The sequence below is a fragment of the Sebastes umbrosus genome, chromosome 1, assembly GCF_015220745.1.
Source record: "Sebastes umbrosus isolate fSebUmb1 chromosome 1, fSebUmb1.pri, whole genome shotgun sequence".
Lineage (NCBI taxonomy): Eukaryota > Metazoa > Chordata > Actinopteri > Perciformes > Sebastidae > Sebastes > Sebastes umbrosus.
Window position 1 is genome coordinate 13,570,055 of NC_051269.1, and position 14,613 is coordinate 13,584,667.

Below are 14,613 nucleotides of genomic sequence, written 5' to 3' on the forward strand. Positions count from 1 at the left end.
TTGTGTTTGTTAGATTGAGACCAAAATTTGCAAAGGAAAGAGACAAAGTGTATTCATAATTTTAATCCAGCTGTTGGCATTTGCAGTAGTTGTATACACACAATATAAAATCCCTTATTTAAAACGGGGCAAAAAAAAAATAAGATCACTTGTTGTCCGATGAACTTAGTCTATAGAGTTTCAAAGGAGAGATTTTTAAACATACATTTTCTGACATTATACAATTATCTTTGTCAAGTAAAGCAGAATTCTTAAGCAAAGAAAATTTAAACAGAGGTGAGAAACACCTTTTCAGAAAAAAAAAACGTTGACCCTTAATACATCTTGCAACTTATTTAATTGGACAACAAAGGGATGTGTGTCCGACGCTTGCCTCAAGCTGGATCTTTTCCAGTTAGAACTTTAACATATGCATTAGACGAGTAAAAATTAATAGAAAGTTCACGGACCAGAGAGATTTCCTAGTTTTGCTTATAAAATGAGTATGAACCTTTGGTTTTGAGCTTACATATTTATGCTGTCTGGACATTATTACAAAATATTTCACTCTGACCAGATATGACTAAAAAAAAAAAGCGTTTTCCACCAAAAGAAACAACGTGACTGCAAGGCAAAGATAAGTATACCACAGGAAGAAAAAAAAAGTACTGGGAAGATCTGGACTGTATAGAATACATTATTCTATGACAGAAAGGCTCTTAAATTTAAACATTTAATCTACATATATATATATATATATATATATAAAAGTAATAACATAAGATTAAGATTTGATTGTGCATGAGTTCACACAACTGAAAGGCAATCTCTTGCAATCATGTAAGATGATCCTGCCTAAGCTAAGAATTTCTGTAGCCTTTACATTACCAAAAATATATATATACATAAAAAAAATCAAAATGTTTTGCTATGATAAACATATCAAAGCATGATGGCTTGAATGTGTGTACCTACATAAGAGGTTAAATAGTTATTCTCAGGATTTCAGTGCCCTTAACACACCTACGTCCTCACACTGATTAGTGCTTCTGGCTCTGACCTGGTCGTGACCTTCTCTACTTCAGCCCTCCTCTAATCCCTAAAACACATTTCATATTATTCCTATGATGCTGGGATTGTTAGTTTGTGAACACGTCCAGTTCTCGCAAAACTGCAACCGCAGAAATGTGAGAAACAATACAAAATATTTTGCTGCTCAAGATTGTTATAATTTCAGTTTTAGGGGGTGAATTTAGCATTGGAGGCCTGTTAGCCTGAGGGGCGAGTCTGATACAGCAGCCCGGTCTGAGAGGGCAGGACACACCTGAGGTGAACAGGGACAAGGAGCAATCAGCCTTGGATAAAAGGGTGAGAGTCTGACTTAGTAGTGTCATCTCTTTACTATAGAAGCTTGTAGAGAAGATATTACTAGCTACCAATTCATCACCAAGAGTGCTGGTCTGTGTGTGTGTGATTGCAATCCCACTATCAAGTAAGATTGAGTCTTTGTGTGGGACAGATGTTAGTGTAGTGCCATTTCCATTCTGGGGAAATAAGATTCCATGATTTCTCTAGTCTAACATTTCATCATACTCTAACCCTTAAATGCTTCCAAAGGTGGAGATCCATATTCCTGCTTCAGTTCTCAAATTCGATAGTGTCTGTTGTGTTGCATCTGTGACCGCCCTCTCCCGTCTGAAGCCTTTGAGAGGTTCTGTGTCCTGCAGTCAGACATGCCCTTTTTTAACCCCAAATGTCCGAATGCAACATCCACCAAAGCCCGTCTTCCTGCTCCTCCACCGTCCTTAGAAGCTGTTGCCGTTAATTTGGTGAAGGTCCACCTGCATCATGTTGATCCCGCTGCTGGCTAATCGAGCTATGCTCTCTGCAGATAAGGTTTCCATGGTGACGATGGTGTGCTGGTCACTGCCTGACACTGCTCCTGTGACGACTTTTGTTCCTGCCGTAGGGGAACCGGCGTCCGTCGAGACTGGGGTGCCGCCGGGGGTGGTGACTAATTTCTTGTTCAAGTGGGTTTTGATGTGCTTGGAGAGGTGGTCGCTGCGCATGAAGCGTTTGGGACACTCTGGGCAAACAAACCGTTTTTCACCTGAAAAGGAGGGACAAATAAAACCACAGTGTGAAAATAAAGATATGAAGGTGATGACATGTAAGATTCAAGAGGAATAAGTAATGCTAAAGCAGCAACTTACGAATATTTTCATTATTAATTGATCTGTCCATTAGTGTCTTGATTTATCGTTTGGCCCATAAAATGTCAGAAAATAGCAATTTCCCGAAGCCCCAAACTGACATATTCAAACTAGAGGTCCAATAGGGCGTTTTACAAACGATGGGCTCCGATAGTGGCCGATGGCTGCGCAGCCTCCGCCGGTAACGAGGGGACGTAAATCACAGTTTTGAATGGAGACTACATATACAGTACATAATGAGGCCACCCTTGTAGAAAAATATCTGTGTGAATGTGATTAACTTCTGACCATAATCTAAACAACTGTTAAAGACCCCATGAAATGGCATGCATGAGCATGACAGACTTTAAATAGTTTAGATAGTTTGAGATACTGTTTTTCAGAAAGAATTCAATGCATTATTCTGGTTGGGGTTAGAAAATGTGGGCTAAACCTTCGCGGTCCCGGAAACAGCTGGTTTTACAGAAAGCAGACTGGTGGTATTCATGTCATATTTGACCTGTTTTAGATTTATTCCTCCCCACAAAAGTTATCTCTCGAATATATAACGCCACACTATCAGCTCTTTGTCCACAATACAAGACAAGCAGACCGGGAGGAAAAGAAAAAGGAGGGAAAACTGTTACTTTAACCGATTTACCATTTTGGCGTTCTCTATTCCAAATAATCCAGCCATGTAACCATCAATTCATTAAATTAAATTGCACACTTTAGGATCCTCCTTACCCCCGTAATATGCACGAACATTAATAGTTTGTAAAAGGAGCAGTAACGGGACGCGCAACAGAAGTAATCCCGGCCCATTGTAAATAAATAGAACATATTCCAACAATGTAATCCATGAAATCTCACTTCAAGATGTTCTCTTACTAATGATGAAATTCAGAGTGACAAAAACTGGTTTAGTAATAATGGCGTATGTAAAAGTAGCTGACAAAGAACGTCATAAAAATCAACTGACGGTGACTAAAAAACCTTTCACTTCAAATGAATCATGGTTAGTTTGATCTTCAGTTCCAAATGTATGTATTTATTACTTTGAGTTTGACGTCAGTTAGTTATATAGTTTGTATTAAAGTAAAAGATTGTTCATTTTCTGGCAGGGTCAATGTCAGGTTTTTTTCGTGGGGGTGGGGTATCGGCCGGTTAATTGGCTATCAGCTTTTTCTTGTTCCAAACTATCGTTGTTATATCGGACTTTAAAAATCCACTATCGGTCAACCTCTAATTCGCACCTAAAGATATGTATTTTAATTTAAATGAATACAAAAACAAAGCATCAACCTAAACATTGATTATCAAGTTAGTTGCCAATTCATTTTTTTGAAACCTGTTGCAAAAAATAGATTCCCTGGAGAGCTATGTTGCCAAGAAAAACAGATGTTGAGGTATGCACGTAGGCTTATCCTTTACTATTTTACATCAAAAAAGCAAGTCTTTGGACTTTATTATCATCTTTGACATTTTGCAGTTGTGAGAGATTCAATGTTTTCCTCATATTGTCAAATAAATTAAACTAAATCCTCACCTGTGTGCGTCCTCTTATGGCGCTGAAGCTCATCTGAACGGGTGAATCTTTTGCCGCAGAAAGACCAGCCGCAGACGAAGGGTCGTTCTCCTGTGTGCCAACGCAGGTGGGCCCTCAGGTGGGATGTCTTGCCGTAAACCTTCCCGCAGCCGGAGATGTGACAAATGTGCTGCTTCTTTTTAGTTGGGTCCCTGCTTGAAGTAAAAAACAGAAATTAAAGGGTTACTGATTTTTCCATGTGTTATTCAGAGGTTACATACAACCAGCTGAAATAGAAATGTGTTTCTCTGAGATACTCTTTAGAAAAACCATGATTTATTACACCTTGGGTTTAATTTTTGTAGCTCTGGACAACGGCTCTGATAAACTAGTTTCCTTTAAGTGCTAACATTAAATCACAAAGCTCTTTAATCACAAGGCAAAACTTATGCTTTATCTTACACACTGACAACTAACAATGAGTTACAAATAACGGTATCATCAGAATATAATAAAAGAAGACATTAAGATGCCATATGAAATCACCACTTTAGGTGCCATAACATCCACCTTTACAAAGCTTATAATGTTTTTGGTGACATTGTCGGAAATGTATATATTCAAATATGTTTGTTATTTTAACTGTATCGACTCCGGCCCAGGCAGGAAAAGTTAACAGTGTTTGGAAGGGAACCCGCTCCCTATGTAGATATAAACGTCTCATTCTAAAGTAACAAAACTTTATTAGGCATTATATGAGTAGACTTTACAGCAGTGCTGTTGTATTGGATTGCATTAGACTGTACAGGTGTCCCTATCAAAGTGGTTCAAAGACATACCGTCCTTCTCCGTCCTTGCAGAAGGGGCAGGTGCAGGCTTCCCTGCGGTTACGTCGTCCTTGATTTGGTGTGCTTACATCCTCATCATCCATAGCTGTGCTGTCCTCCAAACTATCTCCGCCTGTCTGCAACGTCCCTTCTCCTGTAGTGATGGAATAGAAAATACTCACGTGAGATCATTTATAACAATGGTTTGAAATCTTTTTGGTTTATACATCATCAATCAAGTTAAGAACAAACTTCATAATACATCGAGTGTTTCCGCAATCTTTCCTGTGAGAAAACCCATTCTATTCCTCGGAGAGATTACAGCTTGCTTGTTTTTAAGAATCTATTTAAATGTCAAAAAAAACTCAGATGCTACAGTGTCCCTTAATTACTGTTTTTTTTGTTTTTTTAAATTGCAGGTGCACCAAAAGAGTAAACCAGTTACATCTATGTATGTTAAAAATGTGTTCTTGCGTCAACTATATGTTGCCTTCTGGCTGCAACTAAGAGATCTAGGTCATTTCTGATAAGATCTACTGCAAGTAATTTCCAATGCTATATATATATATATATATATATATATATAGAGAGAGTCACAAATTTTGTATATTCACTTATTTAAGGGCATTTAAAATAGCTTTATTCAACATTGCTGAAGAATCAAACAATACTAAACCCAGGGTGTTCAGAAAAGGTTGTCTATCAGTGTAAGTACCAGTGAGACATACTATTTGAATATAAGATAAAAAAAAAATAACATCATAAGTAGCTTGAGAATAAACAGTCAAACCAGATAACCAGAGAAAGCCAGATAGGCCAAGGCCTCCAGGCTTTCACTACTATAGTAAAGTAAATGTTTGTAATGTCAGCACAGAGACTGATGTGTAGTAAAATCCACCATCTAACACTGCTGGAGTCTAAGCAAAGCCTGCTACATATGAGCTGATGGGAAGCACATGATTTCATAATAAGGATGACAGAGCAAATTACACGCACTAAAAACAGACCCAACGCTTCCTCACAAATATCACACATGTAGACTGGCAAAGGTTTGAAGATAATGGGAGAGGCTGCCAATAACAGAACTAAAGAGGGGTTTCGACATGATAACGGTTACTATAAGAGGGGAGGGGTCAAGTTACACCCCTACTATAACAGAAGTTGTGGCCAACCCACAATTACAGTACTATAATGAAACCATCGTCTGAGGAGATGCAGTGTCGCAGAGAAGAGAAAGAGAAAATTCAACAAGAACACAAACGCGTGCAGTACAGGAAAGGGCTGAGGGAAACACTAGACCAGCTGAACTGGTTAAACCAGTATAGTGCAGCTCACACACAAAAGAGATCAAATCCAGAGGTACAAGATCATTTGCATTTCGGTCTGGGGGAAAATGTCAACACAGCTTGTAAACATAATTTTCTAGACTACTTAACATATTTACTCAGCCAAACTGCCAGCTAGTCTACCACTGAACAATTGCTCTGTATTATAATAGTTGTTGGTTATTAGACTTGCTTAAAGTCACTAAATGTAAACACAATCAAAAGGTTAATTTCAGCCTCTGTTTTCACTGAATATCAATTATTCCTAGAAAACAAAAAAAGGCTACTGACTGACCTGTTGTGTTAGCGATGGTGATGGGAACAGTCTGCAGCTGGTGCATCTGCAGCCCGGCCCCTCCGAGTGTGTTGAGATTTATGGTCTGGATGCCTGGGATCTGCACTGTGTTGACAGATACTCCTCCGGCGGTAGCAGCACCCTGAGCCTGGCCAAGTTGGGGGAGAGACTGCATTTGGGCCAGCGTGATCTGTGGTCCTGTCGGACTCTGGATCTGAATGGTCTGCCAGCTCACCTCGCCATTGGGGCCTACGGTGCGCAGGAAGATGGGGCCTGTGTTTGGCATAATTTGAAGATTTTGAAGCCCTTCCTGGCTGAGTGTCGGAGCCGCAAATACCTGACCCCCAGCGGTAACCGTACCAGCCTGGATAGTCTGGAGGGGTGTTCCGCCTTGGATAACCTGCTGAGGCTGGATAAGGATCTGCTGTGGCTGCTGCCGATCTCTGTTGTCTGGCTGTATTGGGACACCCATAGAAGATGCTGTGTTCTGCTGGAAAGTCCCCGTCAGCACGCCATTGCTGTTGTGCGTTTGGGTCATTCCATAAGTAGAGGAGGCCTGCGTGGTGACAGTGGACGCACTCGTCATGTAACCTGCCCCGCTGCACACTGGATGTTGCTGTTGCTGTAGCTGTATAAGTTGGTTTCCCCCTGTATCCCCTCCACCATTTGCATCTCCCCCTCCGCTTGTTCCAGTGCTGACGGGCAACAAAGTGATGTTTCCATTTAGTAAACCAGGCATATTTGCTAGGAACTGGGGCTGGTTCTGTAACATGCCATTGCCTAAGCTTATATTTTGTATGGGGATGGCTCCCTGAAGGAGACCGGGCATCGTTATGATGTTTCCTGCTGCACCAGCTCTGTTGGTTGCAGCTATGATCTGCTGGCCATTAGGAGAGGACACTATCTGAAACTGCTGCCCTTGTGCTGCAGCACCAGCAGCAGAATCCAGCTGAGTATGTGCCAACTGCAGAGTCTGGCCATCTACTGTCTGAAACTGGGGAATAACCTGGTACTGAATGTTGGGCATCATACCTGATATGGTGGTAAGCACCTGCTGACCCTGCATTGATGGAGCCTGAGTGACTACGTATTGCTGTGGCTGCTGCTGCTGTCCCTGAGTGCTCACAACAGCTGTTGATGGTGACAGCACATGTCTGCTCTTGCCTATGTCAGCTATTGTCATCACCCCTGAGGAGTCGGTGGTGATGGTGTTAGTGCCTGAGGTTGCTTGAACGCTAAGAGGGATAACCTGCCAGCCGTTGGCACTGGAGGTGAATACACCCTGGCTTAGGTCCAGCTGTTGCTGCTGGATTTGTTGTTGTTGGTCTGCAGGTGAATCGTTCTCTCCTGGGGTGTCAATTCGACTACATGTGGCTGCCAACAAAGCGAGAGGAGATGGCTGCTGTGAGTCCTAAAAAGAAAAAACATGAAAAGGAAAAGAGAAGGAATTTAAATAGTAAAAATACATCTTAATATCGAACAAACATGTTAATGCTGTAGCTGTGAGAAAAAACAGAAATGGTTTTCAAAATGTTCACTCATATAAAATCTACTGACACAGCTCAAATTAGTATACTAAATGTAAATAATAATAATACCAATATAGTAGGGCTGTCAAAGTTAACGTGATAGTAATGCGTTAACGCAAATTTGTTTTAACGCCACTAATTTCTTTTAGTAAAAACTGGTATGGCCATTTTCAAAGGGGTCCCTTGACCTCTGACCTCAAGATATATGAATGTAAATGGGTTCTATGGGTACCCACGAGTCTCCCCTTTACAGACATGCCCACTTTATGATTATCACATGCAGTTTTGGGCAAGTCAGCACACTGACACACTGACAGCTGTTGTTGCCTGTTGAGCTTGAGTTTGGCATTTTATGATTTGAACATATTTTTTATGTTAAATGCAGTACCTGTGAGGGTTTCTAGACAATATTTGTCATTGTTTTGTGATGTTACAAATTTCCACTATATATATATATATATATATATATATATATATATATATATATATATATATATATATATATATATATATATATATATATATATATATATATACACACATACATACATTTGCATAAAGCAGCATATTTGCCCACTCCCATGTTGATAAGAGTATTAAATACTTGACAAATCTCCCTTTACGGTACATTTTGAACAGATAAAAAATGTTCGATTAATCACGGAAAATCATGCGATTCAATATTTTAATCGATCTTAAAAGGCCAAAAGATGTTTTCAAATTAAAATAACTTTTTTGATTCTGATAGAAAATAAAGTTTTCCAATCAGTGATGATGGAGTTTAGATTTAAAAAAATAAAAATAAAAAAAAATACCACAAAATCAATGATGTAACTTGCATTGAAAATGCCAATCTAACCATACTATTTTGCCACACTCCCTAATTCATAACATTAAACCTAGTTTGTGTCATCTCTGTCCAGCTCTCTCTCTCTCTGGAGCTGTAGTAAGGAGTCTGAGGGTGGGAGAGTCTGGGAGGAGAGTATGGGAGGGAGGGACCACATTTCGTGTCCCGAGCAGCGGCGGGCTCGGCTTCCCCTCCCCCCAAACCCACCCACCTCCCTCCCACACTTTATCTTGCCCTATAAACTGACACACTCCTCTAGCCACCCCCCTCCAAGGCCAGCCAAATGGGCCGAGCGAACAGCAACATGTAGTGCCGGGGTTTGACGGGAACACCCCGTGTGGGCGACATCTACCTGCCCATTCACCCACCCCGGTGATACATGTGCTCTGAGGAGGACATCAACACGCCAGTAACAACAACAGAGAGGCTGAAGAACAGAATCAAACACACTGATAGGACATATAAACATCAATGCATATGAGTGGGGGAGTATCAGTCAATGCTTTTCGGGTTGACAATGATTTTGCAAACAGTAGGAAAGTTAACCTACTTGTGCATTGGTGTTTCTCTTCTGACTGTAGCCTCCACCGCTCTCCACTGCGGCCATTTCACCCTGCTGCTGCTGCTGCTGCTGATCTGCAGGAGGAAGAACAAGAGTTTACTTTATAACATCACTTCTACTAAAAGTTGATGCATTTTTAAAACAGCAGATCATAAAGCTGAGTTAGTGCTGCATCCAGCAAAACACACATGAAATGAAAGCCCACAAAAATGACCCAACTTTAGGAAAAAGTGGAGCAACTCGTAGAAGAAATAAGAAGGAAATGATCCAGCCACAAGTACTAAAGGGCCAGCTAGCCTGGAGGAGCTAAGCTAACATCAACTCACCACAACAAGTAGTGTTCAGAAAGTATAGAGAGCAACATGTAGTTTACACTGCACCACAAAAACACGACTCAGCTCGCTCACTTCATAAAGTTACATGAGTGCGTAACGTTAGAGTTAATTAAGAACACATTGGTGTTATAAAGTGAGCTAGCTCTAACTAGCTCTACTTGGTTGGTTAGTTGGTCACTTTTAAACTGCTTAGAAAACAACACACTATCATACTTACTACAGTGAACACCTCTCAAACAATGTGCTTCTACTTCTACTTCTAACTATTAACTACTAATGTTCAGTTCACGACAGCCACGCTGAGTTAGAAAAGTTGACTTACTGCTCATAATGTTGAAGACGGGAGGAGTCTCTCTCTCTCTGCTCTTTCTACGGGCTGACAACTTTTCACAACTTCACACTAACTTGATGAGCTGCCTCTATGAAGGAGACAGAGCGGTGCGCTGGATTCAGACACCTGCAGCAGCCGGCTAGCTCCGCAGAGCAGGGATGTAGTGAGCAGCTGGATTTTAAACCTTGACATAAATGAATTGTTATTGCATGAATTACATTACATGAATGAATTATTATTACATGAATTACATGAATTACATTACATGAATTCATTATTATTACATGAATTACATTAATTACATTACATGAGTTAATTATTATTACATGAATTACATTACATGAATGAATTATTATTACATGAATTAATTATTATTACATGAATTACATTACATGAATGAATTATTATTACATGAATTAATTATTATTACATGAATTACATTACATGAATTATATTACATGAATTAATTATTATTACATGAAATACATGAATTACATTACATGAATTCATTATTATTATTACATGAATTACATTACATGAATTATATTACATGAATTAATTATTATTACATGAAATACATGAATTACATTACATGAATTCATTATTATTACATGAATTACATTAATTACATTACATGAATGAATTATTATTACATGAATTACATTACATGAATGAATTATTATTACATGAATTACATGAATTACATTACATGAATTAATTATTATTACATGAATTACATTACATGAATTCATTATTATAACATGAATTACATGAATTACATTACATTACATGAATTAATTATTTTTACATGAATTACATTATATGAGTGAATTATTATTACATGAATTACATTACATGAATTATTTTATATTAATTAATTAATTATTATTACATGAATTACATTACATGAATTAATTTTTATTACATAAATTATTTTATATTAATTAGTTAATTATTATTACATGAATTACATTACATGAATTAATTATTATTACATGAATTACATGAATTACATTACATGAATTAATTATTATTACATGAATTACATAACAAGAATTAATTATTATTACATGAATTACATTACATGAATTCATTATTATTACATGAATTACAGTACATTAATTATTTTTTATTACATGAATTACATTACATGAATTATTTTATATTAATTAGTTAATTATTATTACATGAATTACATTACATGAATTAATTATTATTACATGAATTACATGAATTACATTACATGAATTAATTATTATTACATGAATTACATAACATGAATTAATTATTATTACATGAATTACATAACATGAATTAATTATTATTACATGAATTACATTACATGAATTAATTATTATTACATGAATTACATAACATGAATTAATTATTATTACATGAATTACATAACATGAATTAATTATTATTACATGAATTACATTACATGAATTAATTATTATTACATGAATTACATTACATTAATTAATTATTATTACATGAATTACATTACATTAATTAATTATAGTGTACGGTCTAAGACCTGTTCTATATATAAAGCGTCTAGAGATGACTTCTGTTATGATTTGACGCCATATAAAAATATGTTGAATTGAATTGAAAATTGAATTGAATTGAATGAAAGACTTTATTTCGAAAATAAAAATAAATAAAAACAGATACAAAATAATAACAAACAAAACAAGAGTAATAGTTTCCGAAAAAGGAGTAGGTAGAAGTAAATAAATAAATAAAATAAATAAATAATAAATAAATTAAATCAACAAATAAGTCACCAACGTTTTTAAGTAAAATAAAATGCTAAAAGGTCATGATTCAACCTCATTTGTTGACGTTTTTTCAGTCGCTATGGTATTAATGTCTTTTAAGTACATGCATAGTAGTGTACTATCGCACTGTCCCAATCATGAAAAGAAGCGCACCTCTCTGGAAGCTGCTTGAGAAGGATTGCTGCTCTCCTCCAATGGGAAAGCTCGTTTCTGCCACCGAGAGTCAACTAACCAATGTAATTGGCCCAAAGGCGGAGAAATGGGCGGAACCAAGCATGGTTAGGTTGTACCTCTGAGTATGATTGACGTTGGGTTATCTTGTTTTCCGCTTTAAATGGCGCCATGAGTAAAAATATGTTAACATAAATATTGATATATCCCCTTACTCCTTCTGTGATATTCAACAGTGTGTGGATGCAGTGGCTCATCCTCTCGCTGTGAACACGGAGGTGGAGCAGGAGGAAGGAGGAGGAAGGCGGATACTGGGTGTTTAGGTCTTGCCTCCGTGGCTGCTGGCCACTCCCTGGTGGCGCCCTGTGGGCTGGTACACAGAGACCCCATCACACTCACACACTGGCTGCAGCCAGGCTGCTGGGAGGAGAACATGGCTCGCTTGTAGGAGGGCTTGTATTATTGGGATGTGCAAAAGGGGGCTGTCAGTGAGGCAGCACATGTGCCATGTAAACAGGACAGGAGGGTGGAGTCCATCCTCAGGGCTAAGCCTGCATCCACCCAGCTGTCAAACACTCTCATCTCACTACACGTAGTCAGAGATATATGATGCATGTCACAGCCTAAGAGACAACCACAGCAACACATACACTCTGCCTTTTATTTACTCCTCTACTTCATGGTTTTTTTTTTTTTTTTTTTATTTGTTTGTTTTATTGACACAACAAACATGAATTACTTCTTTAGAATAGAATAGAAAGCTTTATTGTCATTGTATTAAATACAACGATATATTGCACAGAAAAATGTATTCACATTCAGTGTATTCAGTATATTCTTTATTGTTTTCTTCCATTTACATGCATGTTCTTTTTAAATATCTATATATTGTAATTTGCTTAATGAATTGTATTTATGTATATATATATATGTTTTTGTTTTTATATTGTTCTTTTTTATTTTTATTCATTGAATTGAAATTTCTCTTTTGTTTATTTATAACACAAACATAACACACCCAATCAGGTCAAACTATGGATTGTTTCAGTAGGCCTATACAGCTTTTGGCTGCCAGTGCCATTAACTCCCTTTATAGCAGTGGAAGAAGTATTTAGATCATTTAAAAAAAAAAAAAAAAAGTATGAATAGGCCTATCACAATACTTCATTACAAGGTAAAGTCCTGCATTTCAAGCTTTACTTAAGTAAAAGTACGGTAATATCAGCATATAAAAGTACCAGTGTGAGTAGCCTATCAAGGTGCTGCAGGATAAGATAAGTGTTGATCCACAGAGGGAAAATGTAAGTTTTGCAGCAGCACAAACACATAAATAAGTACAGATAAATAAGGAAATAATAATAATAATAATAATAAAAATAAGAGGTTTATTTTTTTTTTATATATTTTTTATTTAACCAGGTAGTACTCATTGAGATTAAGAATCTCTTTTTCAAGAGAGACCTGGACAAGACAGCAGCATTTAAACATACATTAAAGTTTCAGACGCCACAACATAAAACAAATGCAAAAATAAATCATAGCATAATATCATACAAAACACATTAAAATCAAGTGTTTCAAGTCAGATTAAAGTGAAAATATTCAGAAACACAGACAGCTCCCGATTGACTCTGCTTCTAGGTCTTTCATTAATTTTTTAAATTCATCAAAAGTAATCAGATTAGTATCAAAGGTATGTTCAACTACAATAGAAGTAAATAGAAATTATACAAGAGCAATTAAAGACAAAGAGGTAAAGTGGCAATGGTGTGGTCTAGCAGTGAGTCAGCAAGAATATATGCCAGTTGAGTTATGCATTCATTGTTACTGATGCATTACATCATATTACTCTTGTAGTTGAGATGGGGCTCTTTTTAATTACATTTACATTGTTGGGTAGTTTAATCTATAACAAAGCATCATATTTTATATGCGTATCATAGTTTTGTATGTAGGCCTTTTTAACTGCAGGTATTTTGACTAGGAAAAGCACAGGTGTACTAATAGCATTAACAATGGCTCTGTTTTATTCAAGTGATCCAGGAAGTCATGACAGTGTGACAGTGAAGCAGCATGCACAACACAAGGACCCGGAAACTGAAATCTCTTGCAAAGTAAAGAGTAACCTTACTATGAAATACATTTAGTGGAGTAAAAAGTCTAATAAGTAGTAGTATAAAGTAGAAATAAATCAAGTAAAGTAGATAAAAGTATAGGCCTCAAAATTGTACTAAAATACTGGAGTAAATGCACTTCCTTTACTTTTCTCCTGTAAATTCCTTTGGGCAAGTCAGTAGTCTGCATACATTCTTGTTTTACCTCTTTTAAAGAACAAAATGTTTTTTCTATTTGCATAATAGCTTTCAATAAAAAATGTAAATGGCTTCTGTTTGCATACCAAGAAAGCAAGCCAATAGACTGTAATGTCAAACACATGATATCAACTTAACAAATGAAACACACAAAGCTCTCACATGTTGACGTCTAACAAAAAATAAATAAAAACAGCTTTTGGTCTGCCTTTTGAGTTTTTATTAAAGTCAAGTCATTAGTAAAGGTTTCATGAGTTTCTCACTTTCTGACAAGCCATCGTGGCCATAGTTTATTTTAATATATGCCTTCAAGTAGGCAGTTATGAATGTTTATAAATCATTAGATAAACTAATAGATGATGAAGAGTTTGTCACTTTCTAATAAGCCATCAGTAACATTTAGGAAGTCATTGATAGAAAGATCTTGCAGTATCCAGAAGTGCAGTTGCTAAATGGACAGATTGTAGTCCATATGTGGTCCTGAAGAGGTCAAACAGGATGTGATGGTGTTTTAATAGCTTATAACGAATCTATAAAGCATTAATACATATTTATTTAACCCATCATAAAGAAATTATTTATTATTTTTTAAATAA

General features: G+C 36.9%; 1 protein-coding gene across 3 annotated transcripts; it reads right to left on the reverse strand.

The window, feature by feature from the left end:
- Positions 1–48: 48 nt before the first annotated feature.
- On the reverse strand, positions 49–9,862 carry sp1 (sp1 transcription factor). 3 transcript variants are annotated; one of them, XM_037779192.1, is made up of 6 exons: positions 9,742–9,862; positions 9,073–9,158; positions 6,147–7,557; positions 4,539–4,680; positions 3,721–3,914; positions 49–2,089 (listed from the first exon to the last, which is right to left on the reverse strand). In XM_037779192.1, exons 1-6 carry the CDS (start codon positions 9,746–9,748, stop codon positions 1,785–1,787), a joined length of 2,145 nt encoding a protein of 714 aa, XP_037635120.1. In that variant the 5' UTR covers positions 9,749–9,862; the 3' UTR covers positions 49–1,784. The 3 variants fall into 3 exon arrangements, with proteins under 3 accessions (XP_037635120.1, XP_037635121.1, XP_037635122.1); XM_037779193.1 differs by having other exon boundaries at positions 3,721–3,911; positions 9,742–9,860; XM_037779194.1 differs by lacking the exon at positions 9,742–9,862 and adding an exon at positions 9,637–9,685.
- Positions 9,863–14,613: the final 4,751 nt, after the last annotated feature.

Coding starts and splice junctions, on each gene's coding strand:
- sp1 (XM_037779192.1), bottom strand. Junction 4,681..6,146: donor CACCATCGCTAACACAACAG/GTCAGTCAGTAG, acceptor CCATCACTACAG/GAGAAGGGACGTTGCAGACA. Junction 3,915..4,538: donor TGCAAGGACGGAGAAGGACG/GTATGTCTTTGA, acceptor TTTTACTTCAAG/CAGGGACCCAACTAAAAAGA.